Raw genomic sequence first — 19,075 nt, 5'->3', positions numbered from 1 at the left:
TGGAAGAATTGCATATAACTCTGATTTTTGAACTGGATCATAAGGACTCTAAACCACCTTACTTATGTTTTCTGACTTATTTCCTGAATTTCCTGATTTATTTGCATCAGTATAAAATGTGGAGATTCTAGAAATTGGTATCCCTTTTATTATTATACAAGAGAGAATCCAATTTGTTCTTTTTATAAACTGAAGTAGCTTGCTTTCTGGGTATTTATTGTTAATTTCTCCCTAAAAATTACTGCAAGCTCTTTTAAAAAAACCTCTGAAACTGAATGATACATATACATGTCTCCAGCCGGAATATGCATATTCCACCCATAATGAGGCAGTCTCAGGATTAGTAAAAGGTACCACAATCTCAGAAGGATGTAGTCCAGCTAACTGATGAAGTCCTTTTAGAATCAGTTTAAAGACATATTCTATACAGGCCTTTAATTTTTTACTATGTGTGCTAAAAATATCCATTCTAGAGACTGGTGTACCTGCCCCTAGACCCCACAGCCTGCCTGTCTCCCAGGAGGTCTGCCCTACTGGAGCCCAGCCCCAATACCCACAGCTAGGACCTCCACAGAGCCCAGAAGAGGTGGAATTTATCCTGCTCTGCCGGAGCCCCATCACTCTTCTGCTCTGCACCTGTACCTGCACTCATGGCAGACTGAGGTACCTGCCCCTGACACATAGCCTGCCTGATCTCTAGGAGGTCTGCTATAACCAGGGACACAGAGGGCTTGCTCTAACCAGAGACAACACTGTCTGTCTCCTAGGAGGCCTGGTCTAACCCAGGTCACACAACTCTGCCTGGCTCTGAGGAAGCCTGCTCCAATCTGAGATACCCAGACCAGTTAACACCAGAGAAAATGAGATGGGAAAAGGCAAGTCCAAGAATAGAAGCAACAGAAGCCAATGTAATTTGGCACCATCAAAACCCAGTTTTTCTACCACAGCAAGCCCTGGATACCCTAACATACCTGAAAAGCAAGATTCTGACTTTAAATCCCATCTCATGAAGATGATAGAGGCTTTTAAGGAAGATATAAATAACTCCCTTAAAGAAATACAGGAGGATGCTGGTAAACAGGTAGAAGCCCTTAATGAGGAAACAAATAAATCTCTTAAAGAAACAGGAAAATACAATAGAAGAGGTGAAGGAATTGAACAAAATGGTCCAAGACCTAAAAACAGAAAGAGAAACAATAAAGAAATCACAAATGGAGGCAACCCTGGACATGGATAACTTAGGAAAGAGATTAGGAGCTACAGATGCAAGCATCACAAACACAATACAAGAGATGGAAGAGAGAATCTCAGGCACAGAAAATACCACAGAAGATATTGATATATCAATCAAAGAAAATGCAAAGTGTAAAAAAATTCCTAATCCAAAATATTCAGGAAATTTGGGACACAATGAAAAGACCATACCTGCCAGGCAGCGGTGGCACACGCCTTTAATCTCAGCACTTGGGAGGCAGAGGCAGGTGGATTTCTGAGTTTGAGGCCAGCCTGGTCTACAGAGTGAGTTCCAGGACAGCCAGGGCTACACAGAGAAACCCTGTCTCGAAAAACAAAACAAACAAACAAACAAAAAAAAAAACAAAAAAAAAAAAGACCATACCTAAGAATAATAGGAATAAAAGAGAGTGAAGATTCCCAATTTGTGGTGGTTTGAATATGCTTGGCCCAGGGAGTGGCACTATTGGTCATGTTGGAGTAGGAGTGGCCTTGTCAGAGTAGGTATGGTCTTGTTGGAATAGGCATGTCACTATGGGTGTGGGCTTTAAGATCTTCATCCTAGCTTCCTGGGAGCCAGTCTTCTCCTGTTTGCCTTTGAAACAAGATGTTCAACTCTCTGTTCCTCTGTGCCATGGCTGCCTGGGTGCTTCCAACCTGGTGACAACAGATTGAAATTCTAAACCTGCAAGCCAGTCCCAATTAAATGTTGTTCTTATAAGAGTGGCCTTGGTCATGGTGTGTGTTCACAGCAGTAAAACCCTAACTAAGACACAATTAAGAAGGCCAGAAAAGCCGGGCGGTGGTGGCGCACGCCTTTAATCCCAGCACTTGGGAGGCAGAGGCAGGCGGATTTCTGAGTTCGAGGCCAGCCTGGTCTACAGAGTGAGTTCCAGGACAGCCAGGGCTATACAGAGAAACCCTGTCTCGAAAATCCAAAAAAAAAAAAAAAAAGAAGGCCAGAAAATATCTTCAACAAAGTCATAGAAGAAAACTTCCCTAACTTAAAGGAAGACATGGCCATAAATGTACAAGAACCCTACAGAACACCAAATAGATTTGACCAGAAAAGAAAATCCTTCCACCAGATGATAATCAAAACACTAAATGTACAGAATAAAGAAAGAATGTTAAAAGCTGTAAGGGAAAATGGTCAAGTAATATATAAAGGCAGACCTATCAGAATTATACCAGACTTCTCAGCAGAGACTCCAAAAGCCTGAAGATCCTAGACAGATATCATGCAGACTCTAAGAGACCACAGATACCATCCCAGACTACTATACCCAGTAAAACTCTAAATCACCATAGATAGAGGAACCAAGATATTTCATGACAACATTTTAAACAGTATCTTTCTAGTAACCCAGCCCTACTGAAAATACAAGAAGGAAACTCCAACACAAGGAGGTTAATTACCCCCAAGAAAGCACAAGATATTAACCATTCCACAATAAACCCAAAAGAAGAGAATCATATATACACATAATACCACATCCAATAACAAAATAAAAGGAACTAAAAATCATTGGCCATTAATATCTCTCAACATCAACGGACTCAATAAAAAGACACAGGCTAACAGACTAGATACATACACAGGCTCCCTCATTCTGCTGCATACAAGAAACACAGCTCAGAAAAAAAGACAGACACTACTTCAAGTAAAGGGAAGGAAAAAAAAAGTTTTCCAAGCAAATGGTCCCAAGAAACAAGCTGGAGTAGTCATTCTGATATTCAGTAAAATAGACTTTCAGTCAAAAGTAATCAAAAGAGATGGGGAATGATACTTCATACTCATCAAAGGAAAAATTCACCAAGATGAACTCTCAATTCTGAATATCTATGCTCCAAATGCAAGGGCACCCACATTTGTAAAAGAAACTGCACTAAAGCCCAAAGCACACATTGCACCTCACACAGTAACAGTGGGGGGACTTCAACACCCAACTCACACCAATGGACAGGTCATTAGAACAGAAACTAAACAGAGATACAATAAAACTAAAAGAGGTTATGAACCAAACGGATTTAACATATCTGCAGAACATTTCACCCCAAAATAAAAGAATATACCTTCTCAGCACCTCATGGAATCTTCTCTAAAATTGACCATATAATCGGACACAAAACAAGCCTCAACAGATACAAGAAGATTGAAATAATCCCACAATCCTATCATATCACCATGGCCTAAGGCTAGACTTCAATAACAACAAAAACAACAGAAAGCCCACATATTCATGGAAACTGAACAACTCTCTACTCAATGATAACTTGGTCAGGGAAGGAATAAAGAAAGAAATTAAAGACTTTCTAGAACTCAATGAAAATGAAGGCATAGCATATTGAAAATTTTGGGACACAATGAAAGCAGTGTTAAGAGGAAAATTCATATGACTACATGCCTTCATATAGAAATTGGAGAGATCCTACACTAGCAACTTAACAGCACACCTGAAAGCTCTAGAACAAAAAGAAGCAAACACACCAAAGAGGAGTAGACACAGGAAATAGTCAAACTAAGGGCTGAAATCAACCAATTAGAAACAAAGAGAACAATCAACCAATTAGAAACAAATAATCAACAAAACCAAGAGCTGGTTCTTTGAGAAAATCAACAAGTTAGATAAACCCTTATCCTAACTAAAAGGCACAGAAACAGTATCCAAATTAACAAATTCAGAAATGAAAAGGGAGACATAACAACAGAAACTGAGGAAATTAAAAAAGTCATCAGATCTTACTATAAAAGCCTATACAAAATTGGAAAATCTAGATGAAATGGATGAATTTGTTTTTAGACAAATATCACTTACCAAAGTTAAATCAAGATCAGGTAAAAACTAAACAATCCCATAACCCTTAAGGAACTAGAAGCAATCATTAAAGACCTCCCAACCAAAAAAAAGCCCAGGGCCAGATGGTTTTAGTGCAGAATTCTACATATGGCCTTAGCCTGACCTATAGATTTAATCCATTTTGACTTTGTTATACCTGAGACAATGTCCCAATCCCTAGGAATGGAGTAGATACCCTTTGAAGCAGCCAAACTGGGTTCCAGGAATCTTGTGATATTAAAGTTATATCTACCCCAGTATCCACTAATCCTTCAATCTCAATTCCATCTAACTGTAATTTTTTTGTTTGTTTGTTTTTCGAGATGGGGTTTCTCTGTGTAGCCCTGGCTGTCCTGGAACTCACTCTGTAGACCAGGCTGGCCTCGAACTCAGAAATCCGCCTGCCTCTGCCTCCCAAGTGCTGGGATTAAAAGGTGTGTGCCACCACTGCCCAGCTAAAGATTTTTTTTTATTATGAGTACACTGAAGCTGTCTTCAGACACACCAGAAGAGGGCATCCGATTCCATTACAGATAGTTGTGAGCCATCATGTGGTTGCTGGGAATTGAACTCAGGACCTCTGGAAGAGCAGTCAGTGCTCTTAACCGCTGAGCCATCTCTCCAGCCCCTAACTGTAATTTTAACTTTGGTCTTTTATCATTTATAGTAGCCTGCCAAAGTATTTGTTTTTCAGTATCCTTAGAATCTTTAATCTTTAGGGGCTGCTCAGTTTTTGTTAAGTTGTTTGAGTTTTGAGCACCTCTGTTTGTCCTATCAGACCTTGAATCTTTTGTTTTTCAGAAATATCTTTCCTTAGAGAACAAGAAATTAATGACTCATGTTGTTTTTTTGTCAAGCCCTGAGTAAAGTCCCTTAGTTTTCTGAAATTGAAGCATTGCCTCATACATCCTTGGATGGCCTACATTCATGAGCCATATGCTGGTTCTTCCATGTCTACCTTCCACAGGAAATCTTTCCCACAATGATTACTACTGTAGAAAGATTTATCCTTAGGAATTGTTTGGTTACTGTCACGTAGGGAATAACTGGATCTTTGACAGCCACAGCAATGGGTATCTTGTTTTTCTTCACCTCCTGTAATTGTCCAACCACAAATGGATTGTGAGCATTTGCTTCTGTGTCTACAGTAGTTTTAATCCATTCATAAAGAGGTGCAGATTTTGCTTTTTGTATTCATCAATAGCATTTTCTTTTTTTTTTTTTATCAATAGCATTTTCAAATGCTAAAGATTCAACTAAGATTTCTCTAGCATTTGGATCTGATATTGCTCTAGTCAGAGCTGTGGTTAGTCTTTGTAAGCAGTCTGTCAAGGTTCATTTGAACTCCTTTGTAAATGATTCAGATAGCCCGTTGTCAACATTATTCCAAGCATTTAAGGCTATTGTGAGACATTGTTCTAGGACAGCATCCTCAAGAGCAATGTGTACTCCTGATTAAGGATATGGGCCTTCGCCTAGTAACTGGTCCTTGATTATAACAATTCCTCCAGTCCTATTTCAATGTTCCATAATCATAATCTCATCTCTCCACCATGTCAGCCATTGTAACTGAGGGCCAGGTCTAGGATGGCTGTTGTCAAGTCTAATCACTGAGAACTATAGGATTCCATGTGGCCTGGTTATTATCTGACATATGGTGAATGTAAGTCATAGCTCATTATTGTTTCCCTAAATCTTTCACAACCTGTGCCTCTATAGCTTGTCATTCAAATTCTTGATAGCCCTGTGGATTTTCTTCATTTCCTTCCAGTACCCTTATCAAGGCTAGGAAAATCATTATAATATATTTTTTTTAAACAGAACTAGACTGCCGTTTCATGAGGCCTCCACTCCTCTGTCCCTATCTTAGTAAATACTTCAATTTTACTTATAATCTTTTGTAAATTTTCTTCTAAGACTTCTAATTTTTATTATTTTCCTTTCCTTGTATCTTTATTGTCTCAGTCTTCCCCTCAATTTTACTTATAAATTTCTCTAAATTTTCCTTTTTGTTTTTCCTATCCTTATTATATTAGTATCCTACTCAATTTTGTTCATAAATGTCTCTAAATTGTTTTCTAACATCTGCTTCCAGATTTTCTTTTCCTTTTTCTGTTTCTCACACAACAGACTCCATAATCTGATTCATAATTTTCAGTATTCTCCTCTCTAATGCCTTGGCATTGTTTTCATCCTGTTTTATAAAAATTTTTAAATCTTTTAAGGCTTGTAATTTTTTTTTTCTGAGGCCCTGTTTATTGAAAAGACACCAAAATGCTTATTAGGACAAGAGTGAAGCTTAACAATGCAGTAATTATAACTGGCAAGATGTCAGCTTCCTCTAGATCCAGCCCTTTCGAGCAGTTCACAACAGTCTTACTTAAAAGTCCAGATGGTCTTTATTGTGGGTATCATCTTTATCTGTCTGGTTTTTTTCTCAAATGCCAACTTCCAACCCTATCACCTAATCTGAAGTTTTCTGTGCCTTTGCCTCCCGTTGGTGTTTGATTCAGGACTCTGCAGTGGTTTCTAAGTTTTTATTTGTAGGGAGGGGGCTTATTGTAGAAAAAAAAAACAACAACAACATGGCTTTTGTGCTCCCAAGTTGGTGTTGTTCTCTGTTAGGGCCTTTTTTTCTATTGAAAAAAATGCTGTGCGTTCAGCATTTCGGCCCTGGTGTGGCTAGCTCAGGGCTTGGGCCCTAGCTACAACCAGCAAGGCATTGTTTGTACCAATTGTAGGCTTCAGCCACTGAGGTGTGGGCGGCTGGGAGAGTAGGGCTTGGCTGCCTGGTTTCCCAAGCCTTGAGATGCCCAGATCATATCACTATGTCAATGAGAAATGCTCATTGGAAATCCAGCAGCTGCGGTTAGGGCGGTGTCCCAGCATGCAGTTGGGCCTTGTGCTGAGAGTCTCAGATAGTTTGGTTCTATGCCCAATACCAGGTTCACCAAAATGTAGCACAAGCAATTTAAGCTTATCGCCAACTAGCTTACAAATAAATGAGACTCAGACTATGGTTATTTTATTTGGCTTTGACAATTACTGGGAGGTAACCCCTAATCTACTCTTTTAACTGCTGGCCTAGTTACCTTCCCAGCAGTGTACCCCAGATACTTACTGTTTCTCCTGGCTATGTGCTCATGGTTCCCGCACCCCCATTCCCCATAGCAGCTTCCTCCTCCCTTTCCTGTTCTTCCTCTTCTCCTCTTTCTCCCCCAACCATTTCACTACAAAACCCGTTTTACCTCTAATCCCTCCAGGAATTGGCTGTAGCCAATTTTATTTAATCTGTTTTAAATCAAGGAACAAGGCTCGCACAGCAAAACCTTGTAAACAAGAGAAGTCACTTGAAGGCCTAGACCTTTGGGTGTAGAATTTAGCATTACAATACCAAACCTCAACAACCCAGGCAAAGTACTCTGCCAACTGAGTACATCCCTGGCCTCAGGATGGACATTTTCACAAATCCTCTATCTTCTCAAATAATTAGAAGTCCAGATCTTAAAACTAATCCCCCTCGCCTGAACCATTTCTCTGCTTACCAGCCAGTCTGACCATAGTCAGATTTGGGCCAGGGAGTGATTAAGCACGAGAGACTAGAGTTAGGAAAAGGAATAAGGAGTCAGCTCAGGAGTCAAAGCACTTGCTGTACTAGTGTGAGGACTAAGGTTCAGATCCCCAGAAACTCAGGAAAGTGCAGGATGGGTGTGGCAGCACACCTGTTATTACAGCCTGGGAAGGGGAAATCAGAAGATCCCTGCAGCAAGCAGGCTCTCAAGACCTGTCGCCTCACCGAGCTCTGTGTTTGACTGAGAGAACCTTCCTCAGTAAGGTGGAAGAGCAACTGGGTACCGTTCTTGATATCAACCTCAAACCTCCACATGCATGATGAGCACATGTACACGCGCACCTACATACGTGCACCCCACCACACATGCAGACATGCACACACGCATGCACACCACTGACACAAAAAACTGAGGAGCTAAAATGTAAGGGTGGAGGACAGCAGGTAGATGTGGGAACACTGACACGAATTAGAGGCTTTTGACGTAAGACTCTCCTAGAAATGTCTTTGGGAAGGATTAAAATGCACTTTATGCCCAAGTGCATATTTGCAAGTCTTAAACATAATTTGGAACAAGGTCTGAAGGTTCTCCTCGGTCACCCGAGGGACTGTGGGGAAGAATGGGAACTAGCAGTAGTGAGACCAGTCAGAGGATGGGATGAAGATGGCTAAAACACGGTGTGAAGGAGAGAGAGAAAAGGAAAGGAGGTGCTAAAAGGAGTCACATCTTATCTCACCAACCGTTGGGTGGCGTAGACTTGAACACAGAAAGTCCAAAGGGACCACAAATGACAGCAAAGCCATCGCAAGCTAGGAAGATTCAGAGACCCAGGCCTACGCCCTAGCTTCACCATTCGTAGGCGCGGCTCTCTGGGGAGAGCATTCTCTTCAGGTCTTATTTTAAATCCTCAGTCTATTAAACAGAAATGACCACACCGGAATGGACTTCACACACCGCTGACCGGCACTCCACAGCCAGCAGCTGACTTCCGGGTCAGGGGACCTGAGAAGGAGGCAAAGAAGGCAGAGTCTGAGGCTGCTGTGGGCGCGCTAGGGACTGGCGCCGGAGGGCGCATGCGCGGGTCTTTTACGTAGGCGTGCGCCCAGGCGGCGCTGGGGACCCCCGCTGCGGACACGCGCGGAGTCAGAAGGGCGCGCGCGCGGCTGGCGGCGCGGTGGGAGGTGCGCCATGCCGGGGATGGTGCTGTTCGGCCGGCGCTGGTCCCTAGCCAGCGACGACCTGGTGTTCCCCGGGTCTTTTGAGCTGCTCCTACGTGCGCTATGGTAAGTGAGTCCGCCGTGAGGGCGGGGGGCGCGCTGGTTAGGGTGACAAAAGTCGTGCCTCCTTGATGCTTAACGGGCAGCCGCGCCCCCCAGCACGATCTGTCTACACCTAGGCTGTAGATGCAGTCGCTCCTTTTGACAGGGGGCTCGGACCTTCAGCGCTGCAGGGTACGAGCCGAGCCCTAGGGTGCGGCGCGCCGAGCCCTTGCCCCGGGAGCTTGAGGGAAATGTGAGCATCCAAAAGCCATAGCCCCCAGGTCTCTCTTTCCTGGAGCCGGGCTCCGGAACTTTGGATCACTCCTGTCTTTTTTCTTGCTGGGAGGGTAGCAAAGTCCTTGTCTCTGCAACACAAAAATTTGAGAAATAGCAATTTCGGAGCAATTCACAGATACCAGTATAATAGGCCGGTTTTGCAAAATGCAGCTACGCTCGGTGGGAAACGGCACTCACTGATGGGTGAAGTCAGCTCCTGGCGTGCCGGGCAACAAGGAATAACGTTCTTAGGAAAAAGCATTCTCAAGAGGCAAAGGAATGGGAGAGCGAAGCCCTTTCTAGTCAGGCCGGGTTTTTCTCGGATAGTTTGTCTTTAACTCCTGACTCGGAGCCCTGGTGTTTGAAAGGCTGACAGAAAGTTATTGGTGGCTGGGGGTATAACAGTTACTTTTGGTAGAATGCTCACCTAGCATGCCGGAGATCTTGTGTGTCCGGGATCCCAGCCCCTCACAGAGCTGGTAGTGGCGGTGATCACCTGTAATCCCAGGGCTAGGGATCCGCGGTTCACACAGTTGTAGGGCAGCTGAGCTGCACGAGACCCTCCCTCGAAAAGAAAAGAAAAAGGCGCGGAGGGCGGGGCTGGGGTCAGAAAAGTTACCTAGCCCAATCTTACCTCTGTTTTTTCCCTCTAGTGCTTGAGCCCAGGGCTTCATGCATGCCGGGCTTTACAACCGAGTTAAATCCTCCATCACCTCAGATGACACCTCTTAGGGCTTTGGAATTTTAATCTTTAATAGGACAATCTTGGGCAGCAGGTAGCTCAGTTGGGTGAAGGTGCTTGCCGCCAAGCCCGATGACCTAAATTGTTATCTTCAGGACCCACATGGTAGAAGGAGAACCGGCTCCTCTAAGTTGCTCTCTGACCTCTTCCACAGGCATGGTATGGCACACTCTTCCCCAAATAAATAATAAATAAAAATATGTAGTTTTTAAAAAGGTGGACATTGTTGCTGGGGGGCGGAGGGGTTGTCACTGTTTTTGGCCGAAGTACCTCTAGGGCGAAACAGCGCTCTTCACCTTCTGGAGATGCATGCTATCTCTTATTGTTCACTGCCAAATTACAAATTACAATCAAGAGTCCATAGGACTCCTTTTTCATTTATCTACCCTGATATCTTATTTTCCTAATTTGCTTCCTGCTTTCTTGGTTTTGAATTACAGTTGGCTACAATGTGTGTTTATTGAATGTCAAGCTACACACACAAATCCTGTTACTAATTCAGCAAACATAGTTTGTTTACCAATCACATGATTCTAAGTCAGGGTAGCAATTTTTCTGGAGAACCCTAGCTTGCCTAGGTTTTGAGTTTTGACGGGGTCTCCTGCATTTCTGGCTTGCCTCAAAGCCCACTATGAGGTGTGGGACAATCTTGAAGTTGGCATCCTCCTGCCTCCACTTCCCCAGTACTAGGATTACAGGTGTGCACACTTAGTTCATGCAGCACTGGGGTTCAAACCGAAGGGCTCCTGCACACGACAGAGACACTACTCAGTGAGCAGACTCTCCAGCCTGTTTGTTTTTGAAGTGGGGGCTCCTTAGGGTGCAGCTTAGGGTGGCCTGGAACTCATATATAGCCCAGGTTCAGGCTGGCCTCTAATTTATGATCCTCCTGCCTCTGCCTCTCTGGTGCCGGGATGATAGGCAAGCACTTCAATGCTCGGTACATGGCTCACAGTAGATATGGATTAAGAACAGGAAGCCACACGTGTGTCAACAGTCTGCTTCTGGATAGACTTTTTATTGATGCAGATTACATCCCATGTTGAACCTTAACCTTGTTTTGGAGAATATTAACTCCCTTCATTTCTTCATACCGTGTTTTACGAAGCCACTCTCTTCTCTGCACAGGTGGATTGCCAGTCTGACGTTATATCTCACGCACAGAAGGAAGCTGGACTGTCCCGGCGGAGTCTTACTCAGCACGTACCTGCTGGTCCTCCTTGTTCTCCTGGCAGTTATTATAGGCACCGTGTTGGCTATCGTGTGTGTCAGCATGAGAGGTAAAGAGCCATGCTTTCTGTGTGGAACCTGCTTTGGATCTTAACAGCCGTACTGCGACACCATTTGCATACGGTACAGTTCACCCACTTAGAGTGTATCCGGTGTTCTTGTTTCTTCTTCTAAAAACGTGTGTGCGCATATGAACACATGCCCTACTGTTCTCTACCTAAGAGAGCACTGGATTGGGATTGCCCGGACCTAGAGTTACAGGTGGTAGTGAACCCCACCACACAGGTGCTGGGAACCAAACCTGAGTCCTCCATGAGAGCAGCAGGTGCTCTTCACCACTGAGCTGCCACACAGCTTCTTACTATTTCCATAGTTGAAAACCTATCACTACAGTTGACGTGGGAACGTTTTCCTATCTGTGTGTTTGTGGTGTATGTTGTACACCTTCGTGTGGGTGTCTACATGAGAGTGTTGGCTGCCTTCCTCGATCCTTATTTTTGAGGTAGGGAGTTGTCAAAATTCCTTTCCTAGGGCAATGTTTATCTCTCCTCCTAAGGTCCCAACAACAAACCAAGGCATGATTTTGTGTTTTCTTCCGGATGGGACTGTCTCCACTCGTGGCCAGGATGAACAGACACACAAGTACTCCTGGAGAAACTCTGATGTCTGTCCTATGCCTGCTCATCCAGTGTTAGCCGGTATACAGGTCCTTCCAGTTCATCCAGCTTGAATTGGGTTTTCTGTTACTTATGATTTGAGCTCTTCTCATTGGAACCCAAAACAGTATTTTATGAAACCGTATTAAATTGAGCATGACAGTGCAGGCCTGTAATCTCAGCTTCTCAGGGGACTGAGACCTCAAGTTCAAAACTTACCTGAGTCTTTAGACCACGGATCCTGTCTGAAAAACAGCATTGTGGGAGGTCAGATGGCTCCCCAGATGAAGGCACTTGCCACCAAGCCTGAGGACCTGAGTGTCATCTCTGGGTTCCACATCACAGGAGAAAAGAACTGACTCCCAAAGCCTGTCTTCTGACCTTCATGTATGTGCTATGACATGTGCACACAGACTGACTCCCCAACCTATATGCGTCTGTCTGTCTGTCTCTTTCTCTCTGTGTATACATGTATGTGTGTCTGCGTGCCTGTGTCTGTCTGTCTGTCTGTCTGTCTATTTGTCTTTTTGAGGGGGGGATGGCTCAGTGCTTACTGCTCTTACAAAAGATTTTCTAGCACCCCCATACAAGCTCATAACCACCTCTGATGCCCTCTACTGGCCCTCACTGCCCCCAGTGCACCCAGAGAGGAGGCACAAACACAAAAATAAAAATGAAATTTAAAAAATGTTAGCCAGGCATGGTGACCATGCCTTTGATCCCAGCATTATCGAGGAAGAGGGAGGCAGATCTCTGAGTTCAAAGCCAGTTTGGTCTACAGAGCAAATTCCAGGACTACACAGAGAAACCTGTTTAGCTGGGTGGTAGTGGCACACACATTTAATCTCAGCGCTTGGGAGGCCCTGACATCCACATAGTAGGAGAAAATCTATTCCCAGAAGTTGTCCTTTGACCTCTACAGATATGTCCACCACACACAAATAAATGTTTAAAGAAAAAACTTCTTAAAGGGTTATTATGTGTTGGGGACAGTGACTTACAACTTTAAACCTAGTGCTCAGGGAGGTAGAAGCAGGTGAATCTCTTGAGTTCGAGGCCACCCCGGTCTAAATAGCAAATTCCAGACCATCTAAGGCTACACAGTAAAACCCTATCTCTCTCTCTCTCTCTCTCTTTCTCTCTCTCTCTATATATATGTATATATATATATATATACACACACACACACACAAATTTTAATGAAGAAGAAAATTTAAAAGACAAGTGTGTGGGTTGGGGTTGTAGGACAGGAAAAAAGAGGCAATTTCCTATATTCATAGCCCTTTAAAAATTTTTTTATTTGTTTTGGCATTAATAGGGATTGAACCCAGGGCCTCATGGTTGTGAAGCAAACCCCTTCCAACAGAGCCAGAGTCCCACGTCTCTTCTTTCTGAGGTGAAGTCTGCATCCTAGCCCTGACTGACTTGGAACTGCTATGGACAGTTGTCTTGTCTTTGCCTCCCAAGCCCATGGATTACGGGCATGCACCACTGAGTACAGGACTCCAGTCAGAAATAAGGGAACCACCCAGAGCAGTAGAAAAAATAGGCAGAAAGCCTGAGCAGTAATCGGAGTAATTTTTTATTTGTAGAATTTTTAGCCTCAACCATACACAAAGATATGAATATAAACCTGCCATTACATTATGAAGTGGAGATGAGTGAGCATCTCGGTCTTTTCGTGGGAATGTAATAGCCAGACCTTTGGGGAGGCCAGTGTGGTAACTCACGTAGGAATCAGGTCTTACCTGTAATCTGCATGTATACTCAGAAGTGCTTGTGATCTGAGAGGAGCAGAGCGATTCTTTTTTCACAGTTCTAGATTTACCTGGTGTAGTTAAGAACAATGTTGCTTTTGTTGTGGTCTTTTCTTTGCCTTTTCAGGTATCACTGTGTAGCCCAGGCTGGCCCAGACTTGATTTTCCTGTTTCAGCTAGGCTAGGATCACAGGCATACATCTCTGTATTTGATTTCAGAAGTCTCCATGAAGCCCTCTGTTGTTCCAGCATGAGGGTAATTGGGGATGGTCTGCTTTGCAGGCAATTCAAGGTGCCTTGACAGAGCCCTTTCCATGAGGCCTGACGTCTGCCATATCTGGAGAGGGTCCTTTATCACTCTATATGTGTCTTAAGAACTCATAGCTCAACTTTTATAGCTGTCTGTCATTCATAAATCTGTGGCACAGACCTTCTCTTTGTTGCTTTTCTGCATGTCCCACTTGCTGAGGGACCTGAGAAGGTCACTTTAGGAAGTCTTTCTTAAGGATAGCCCAGTGCAGCAGTGTTTCTGAGGGTCAGGGCCATCAAATTAGAGTGGAGAAGAAAAAACAAATATGGAAATAAAAGTGTTTTTCTAGCCAGGCATGGTGGTAGTACACACCTTTAGTCCCAGCACTCTGGAGGCAGAGGCAGGCAGATCACTGTGAGTTCAAGTCCAGCCTGGTCTACAGAGTAAAACCTTGTCTTAAAAAAAAAAAAAATGTGTTTTTCTAAGACCTGAACCTGATGAGGCCATCAGTAGTCTCTATGGGTTGGGGAGGGACTCAAAAGACCCCAGCTGTAGCTCAGGGGCTACTGGCAGGTTGTGGTTGCTGAGGGAGGGGAAGTCATTTTTCTTCTGTGATGTAGCCACTGGTAAGTTGCCCATGTTCCAGGGAAGAACTCCCCGCCTATGCTCAGGCAATCACCCTCATCAAACTCAGTGAATCACAGAAAAAGCAAAACAAAGCCAAAGATAGAGTAAGAGGGGACTTCTCAGGAAGAAGGGGCCCCAGAGGGAGCGGGAGGGGCAGGGAGGGGTGATGACCATCATGTTCCTTGTATGTATATGAAATTATCAAGGAATTTAAAACAGTGTTTTTCTAGGTAGATGCAGCTTCTCTCAATACTTCATTTAATTTCTGGGAACTTAACTAGACACACTCCATCTCTGTTTCTCTGTCTGTATTTAGTAAATGTTGTGTCAGAGCTTTTGTGTGAAAAGCCCCAGTCACAGATGCTTCTGACCCTGTTAGACTGTGACTATATTTGTCATCTTTCCAGTGCAGCAGAGGTCTGGTTCCTGTTTTCTAGGGTCTCTCCACTGTCACCTAGTAGCAGGCTTCCTTCATTCCTCAGAGACAGTGAGAGTTCTGTGTGGGCCAGCCAGATGGCTCAACAGGTAGAGGTTCTGCTTGCCAAGCTGTGTGACCTGAGTTTGATCCCACACAATGGAAGGAAAAACTGACTCCTGAGGGTGTCTCCTGACTTCCTCTTTTTTTTTTTTTTTTCTTTTTTTTGATTTTGGTTTTGGTTTTTCGAGACAGGGTTTCTCTGTGTAGCCCTGGCTGTCCTGGCACTCACTCTGTAGACCAGGCTGGCCTCGAACTTCAGAAATCCGCCTGCTTTTGCCTCCCAAGTGCTGGGACTAAAGGTGTGTGCCACCACTGCCTGGCTTGACTTCCTCTTTTATGTCATGACACACATGTGCTCACACACAATAAAAAAATGTAAATGAAAATGTAAAAATTGATTACCATATAAATACCAAGCAGGAGGCTTGATAGTACCACATACACACACAGACTTACCACACACACACCACACCACATACACAGACTTACCACACACACACCACATACCACACACCATATACACACCACACACCACACATACATACACACAAACTCACCACACACATACCACACACACACACACACAGACTCACCACCTATACACAGACTCACCACACACCACATATACACCACACACACCACACACCACATACACACACAGACTCACCACGAACGCACTATCACCACATACATACAGACTCACCACACACAAACCACACACCATACACCACACACCCCATACACAAACTCACCACATATACACCACACACCAAATACACATCACACACCATACATACCGCACTATACACACACACACACACACACACACACAGTACATACACATCGCACACACAGACACACACTCCACACACACTACATATACACACACACCCACACACACAAGTATCAAGCTCTCTGACCCTCTGTAAAACTTAATCTCTTGCCCACAGTTTTTGAGGATGAAGGAATAGTGGGTATTAAAGTACTTAGTAGTACTGAGTGTTTAGTAAGGCATCCAGTTGTAGGGATGCTTATCTTCCTGGCTGAGAGAAACTGGGTGACTACTTCCCTTTCTGCCTGCGACAGTCCTCTTGCACTATACTGTTGCTCTAGTGTAATTATACCCAGAGTGGCACTCTTGCGTCTTAGAAGTATTCCAGTTTGGGTGGTGATTATGTAGTCCTCCCCAGTTAGAGCCAGAGGGAGTCTAAGCAATGAATGTGAAGCTTCTGCCCTGCTCCTCACCCTTCACTTTGTCTGTCTGTCTGTCTGTCTCTCTGTCTCTCTGTCTCTTTCTCTCTCCCCCTTCCCTCCCCCTCCCCCCTCACACACACACACTCCCCTCCCCTCTCACTCTCCCCCTCCACCTGCCTCTGGTTTTTCCAAGACAGAGTTTCCTCTGTGGAGCCCTGGCTGTCGTGGAACTCTTTCTCTAGACCAGGCTGGCCTCACACTCAGAGTTCTGCCTGCCTCTGCGTCCCACACCACTAGCCAGCTTTGTCACTTGCTTTCTATTTTGGGCATGAAGTATAATGAGTAGTTCAGTGCTGGGTGGGTGTGCAATAAAACACAGAGATGTTCAGTAGCTGTGGTTATTTTAAAATTCTGTGTACGTGTTTATGCGGCTGACTGTGGTATGTGTGTGTGGCTGCAGGTGCCCATGGAGGCCAGAGAGGTCAGACCCCCTGAAGCTAGAGTTATTTGTATGGCATTGTGAGCTGCCTGGTATAGAGCTTGAGAGCCAATTTCAGGTCCCTTGCAAGAGCAGTACATGCTCTTAACTGTTGAGCAGCCTTTCCAGCCTCTGTGCCTAGGCGCTGTGTGTGTGTGTATGAGTGGTGTATGGCAGTCAGAGGTCCATGTCAAGTGTCCTCTTCAATCACACTCGACCTTATTTTTTGAGGGTGGGTCTCAGTGGACCTACAGCTCATTAGTTCAGCCAGGCTGGATGACTAGTCGGCTCCAGTCCACCTGTCTCCAGCCCTCTGGCTAGACACACACCACCTTTCTGTCAGCTCTCATGTGGACGCTAGGGATCAGTCCTCATACTTGTACGACAGGCTCTCTATCAGTTAACCATCTCTCCAGCCCCAATCCTTCCCGGTAGCTGGACAGGCAGCTCTGCGTCTTAGGACGCTCGTGAGCAGCTGGTTTTTTCTGTGTTTCAGGAACCATTTGTAACCCTGGACCTCGGAAGTCTATGTCTAAGCTGCTCTATATCCGCCTGGCGCTCTTCCTGCCAGAGATGGTCTGGGCTTCTCTGGGGGCCACCTGGGTGGCAAAAGGTATCCAATGTGACAGGACAGTTGTGATTGGCATCATCGCCACCGTCATTGTCAGGTGAGGTCTTCCTCCTCCTTCTCCTAGCTTCTCCTTAGGTGTGTTTCTGGGCGGTACAGCACCCTGATGTCCTATGAACTTTGTGACATAGAGCGGGGCCTCTCTGAGTAATTCACAAAGACAGTGATGGGTTTTGGTCCGTGAGAAACAGCTTATCTTCCAGCTTACATCTGCAAGTGTTCACTTTCTTCACAGGCCCCACTTTTCGGCACGTTCCCTCTCTCATAAGCAGGAGGGGCAGGAGAGATGGCTTAGCAGTCAAGCGCACCTGTCAAACTGTAAGAGGACTGGAGTTCAGTTCCTAGCACCCATGTAAAGAAACTGGGCCTCCAGCCTTTAACTCCAGCTCCAAGAATAGTGGAGACAGGAGGATCTCTGGGACTTACTGCCTCCCAACCTATCCCAGAAAACATGAGCCCCAGATTCAGAGAGAGAGAGAGAGAGAGAGAGAGAGAGAGAGAGAGAGAGATATCGAGATCCTCCTTAGAGGAAAAAGTGGAAGTTGATCAAGGAGAATACCTTCTGTCATGTACTCATATACCCAACAGTAACTCATGCACACACTAGATAGATAGATAGATAGATAGATAGATAGATAGATAGATAGATAGATAGATAGATAGAAAGAAATAGATTGATTAACTCCAGCCCCAGGGGATCTGATGCCCTCCTCTGGCTTGCAAGGACACCTGCACTCATGTACCCATACCCACACACAGACACAGACATACGCAAAATATAAAAATAAATCTTACAAGAAAAGAGAGAAACGAACAGAGAGAGTGAAGAGTGAGAGAGAACCAATAGCCAAAGGAAGGGTGGAGGTTAAAGGTGAGATGAGAAATGGTACTGGAATTGAGACAGTGTATATAGTCTAATAAGGTTTATAATGCAGTTTTTACATTTTCTGTACTAGTAATTTTAATTTTGTGTGGGGAGATGTGCTTCTTTGCTATGGCCCATGTGGAGGTCAGAGGACAAGTTTTGGGGGTCAGTGCTCTCCTCCAGCCACATGGGCCCCAGGGATTGAACTTGGGTCATCAGGCTTGGGCACCAGATGCCCTTTACCCGCCTAGCCCTCTCACCACCGAGCTAAAGAGCTTAGTCTAGTTTTGTCCCTTTGTGTTACGAGTGAGGAAACGGAAGCTGTGCTGGAGCTGCCATCCCTGAGGCACCCAGGCAGAGTCAGCAGAGTCAGCATCTTACCAGTGAGACTGTCGTGGAGAACATGCAGGGCCTTGCATGCCGTGGGCAGTGTAGAAACAGTCACAGCTGAGGATGTGGTGCAGTTGTTAAAGCCTGCCACAGGAGCCCTAGGACCTGAGTTCAGATCCCCACACTTTTGGGTGCTGGACGTAGACTGCCAGCCACGTCATTGGGTTCTACTCTCAAAAAGAGTCTTAGTAGAGAGTGATCAAGGAATACCCCCTGATGTTGAACTCTGGTCTCTATACACATGCCCGGACCAGCATATATACACCACACACAAAGAGAAGTAATTAAATGTGGGCCAGCGTGGAGGGGGCACCTGTTGAGTATTGCATAGTATAGAGATTCTTTTGTTTTACTCTGAGGAACCCCAGAGTGCTGAGTAGTGGCTGGGTCATAAGTCAGGGGGTCCTGGAGAACTCGTTCCAGTGACGTCTGTGTCCAGGCTACAACACTGCTCACCACAGGACTCCTTTTCTCCTTTGAGGTCCTCACTCTCAGAACTCTCTGGCCTTCCTGGGACTTGGGTTAGCTGTAGGTTCACGAGGAACCTTTTTACTTTCTTTTTTTCTTTTTTATACTCATTTTTGTAGTTAGTCATATGTG

The 19,075-nt window shown here is 44.7% G+C and overlaps 1 protein-coding gene across 1 annotated transcript in view; it reads left to right on the top strand.

Annotated features, from left to right (window-relative positions):
* The first annotated feature begins 8,640 nt into the window (after window positions 1-8,640).
* The window catches only part of Daglb (diacylglycerol lipase beta), a 38,121-nt gene continuing 27,686 nt past the window's right edge, over window positions 8,641-19,075 (top strand). The window contains exons 1-3 of the mRNA XM_028756039.1: window positions 8,641-8,928; window positions 11,051-11,202; window positions 17,089-17,260. Of these exons, the coding sequence (XP_028611872.1) occupies window positions 8,834-8,928; window positions 11,051-11,202; window positions 17,089-17,260 (419 nt within the window). The 5' untranslated portion in view covers window positions 8,641-8,833. The remainder of the gene's footprint in view (window positions 8,929-11,050; window positions 11,203-17,088; window positions 17,261-19,075) is intronic.

Source organism: Grammomys surdaster, unplaced genomic scaffold (genome assembly GCF_004785775.1).
Source record: "Grammomys surdaster isolate TR1022 unplaced genomic scaffold, NIH_TR_1.0 126109, whole genome shotgun sequence".
Taxonomy (NCBI): Eukaryota; Metazoa; Chordata; class Mammalia; order Rodentia; family Muridae; genus Grammomys; species Grammomys surdaster.
The sequence above is the reverse complement of the archived record's forward strand: the minus strand, read 5'-3'. Positions and strand labels throughout refer to the sequence as shown.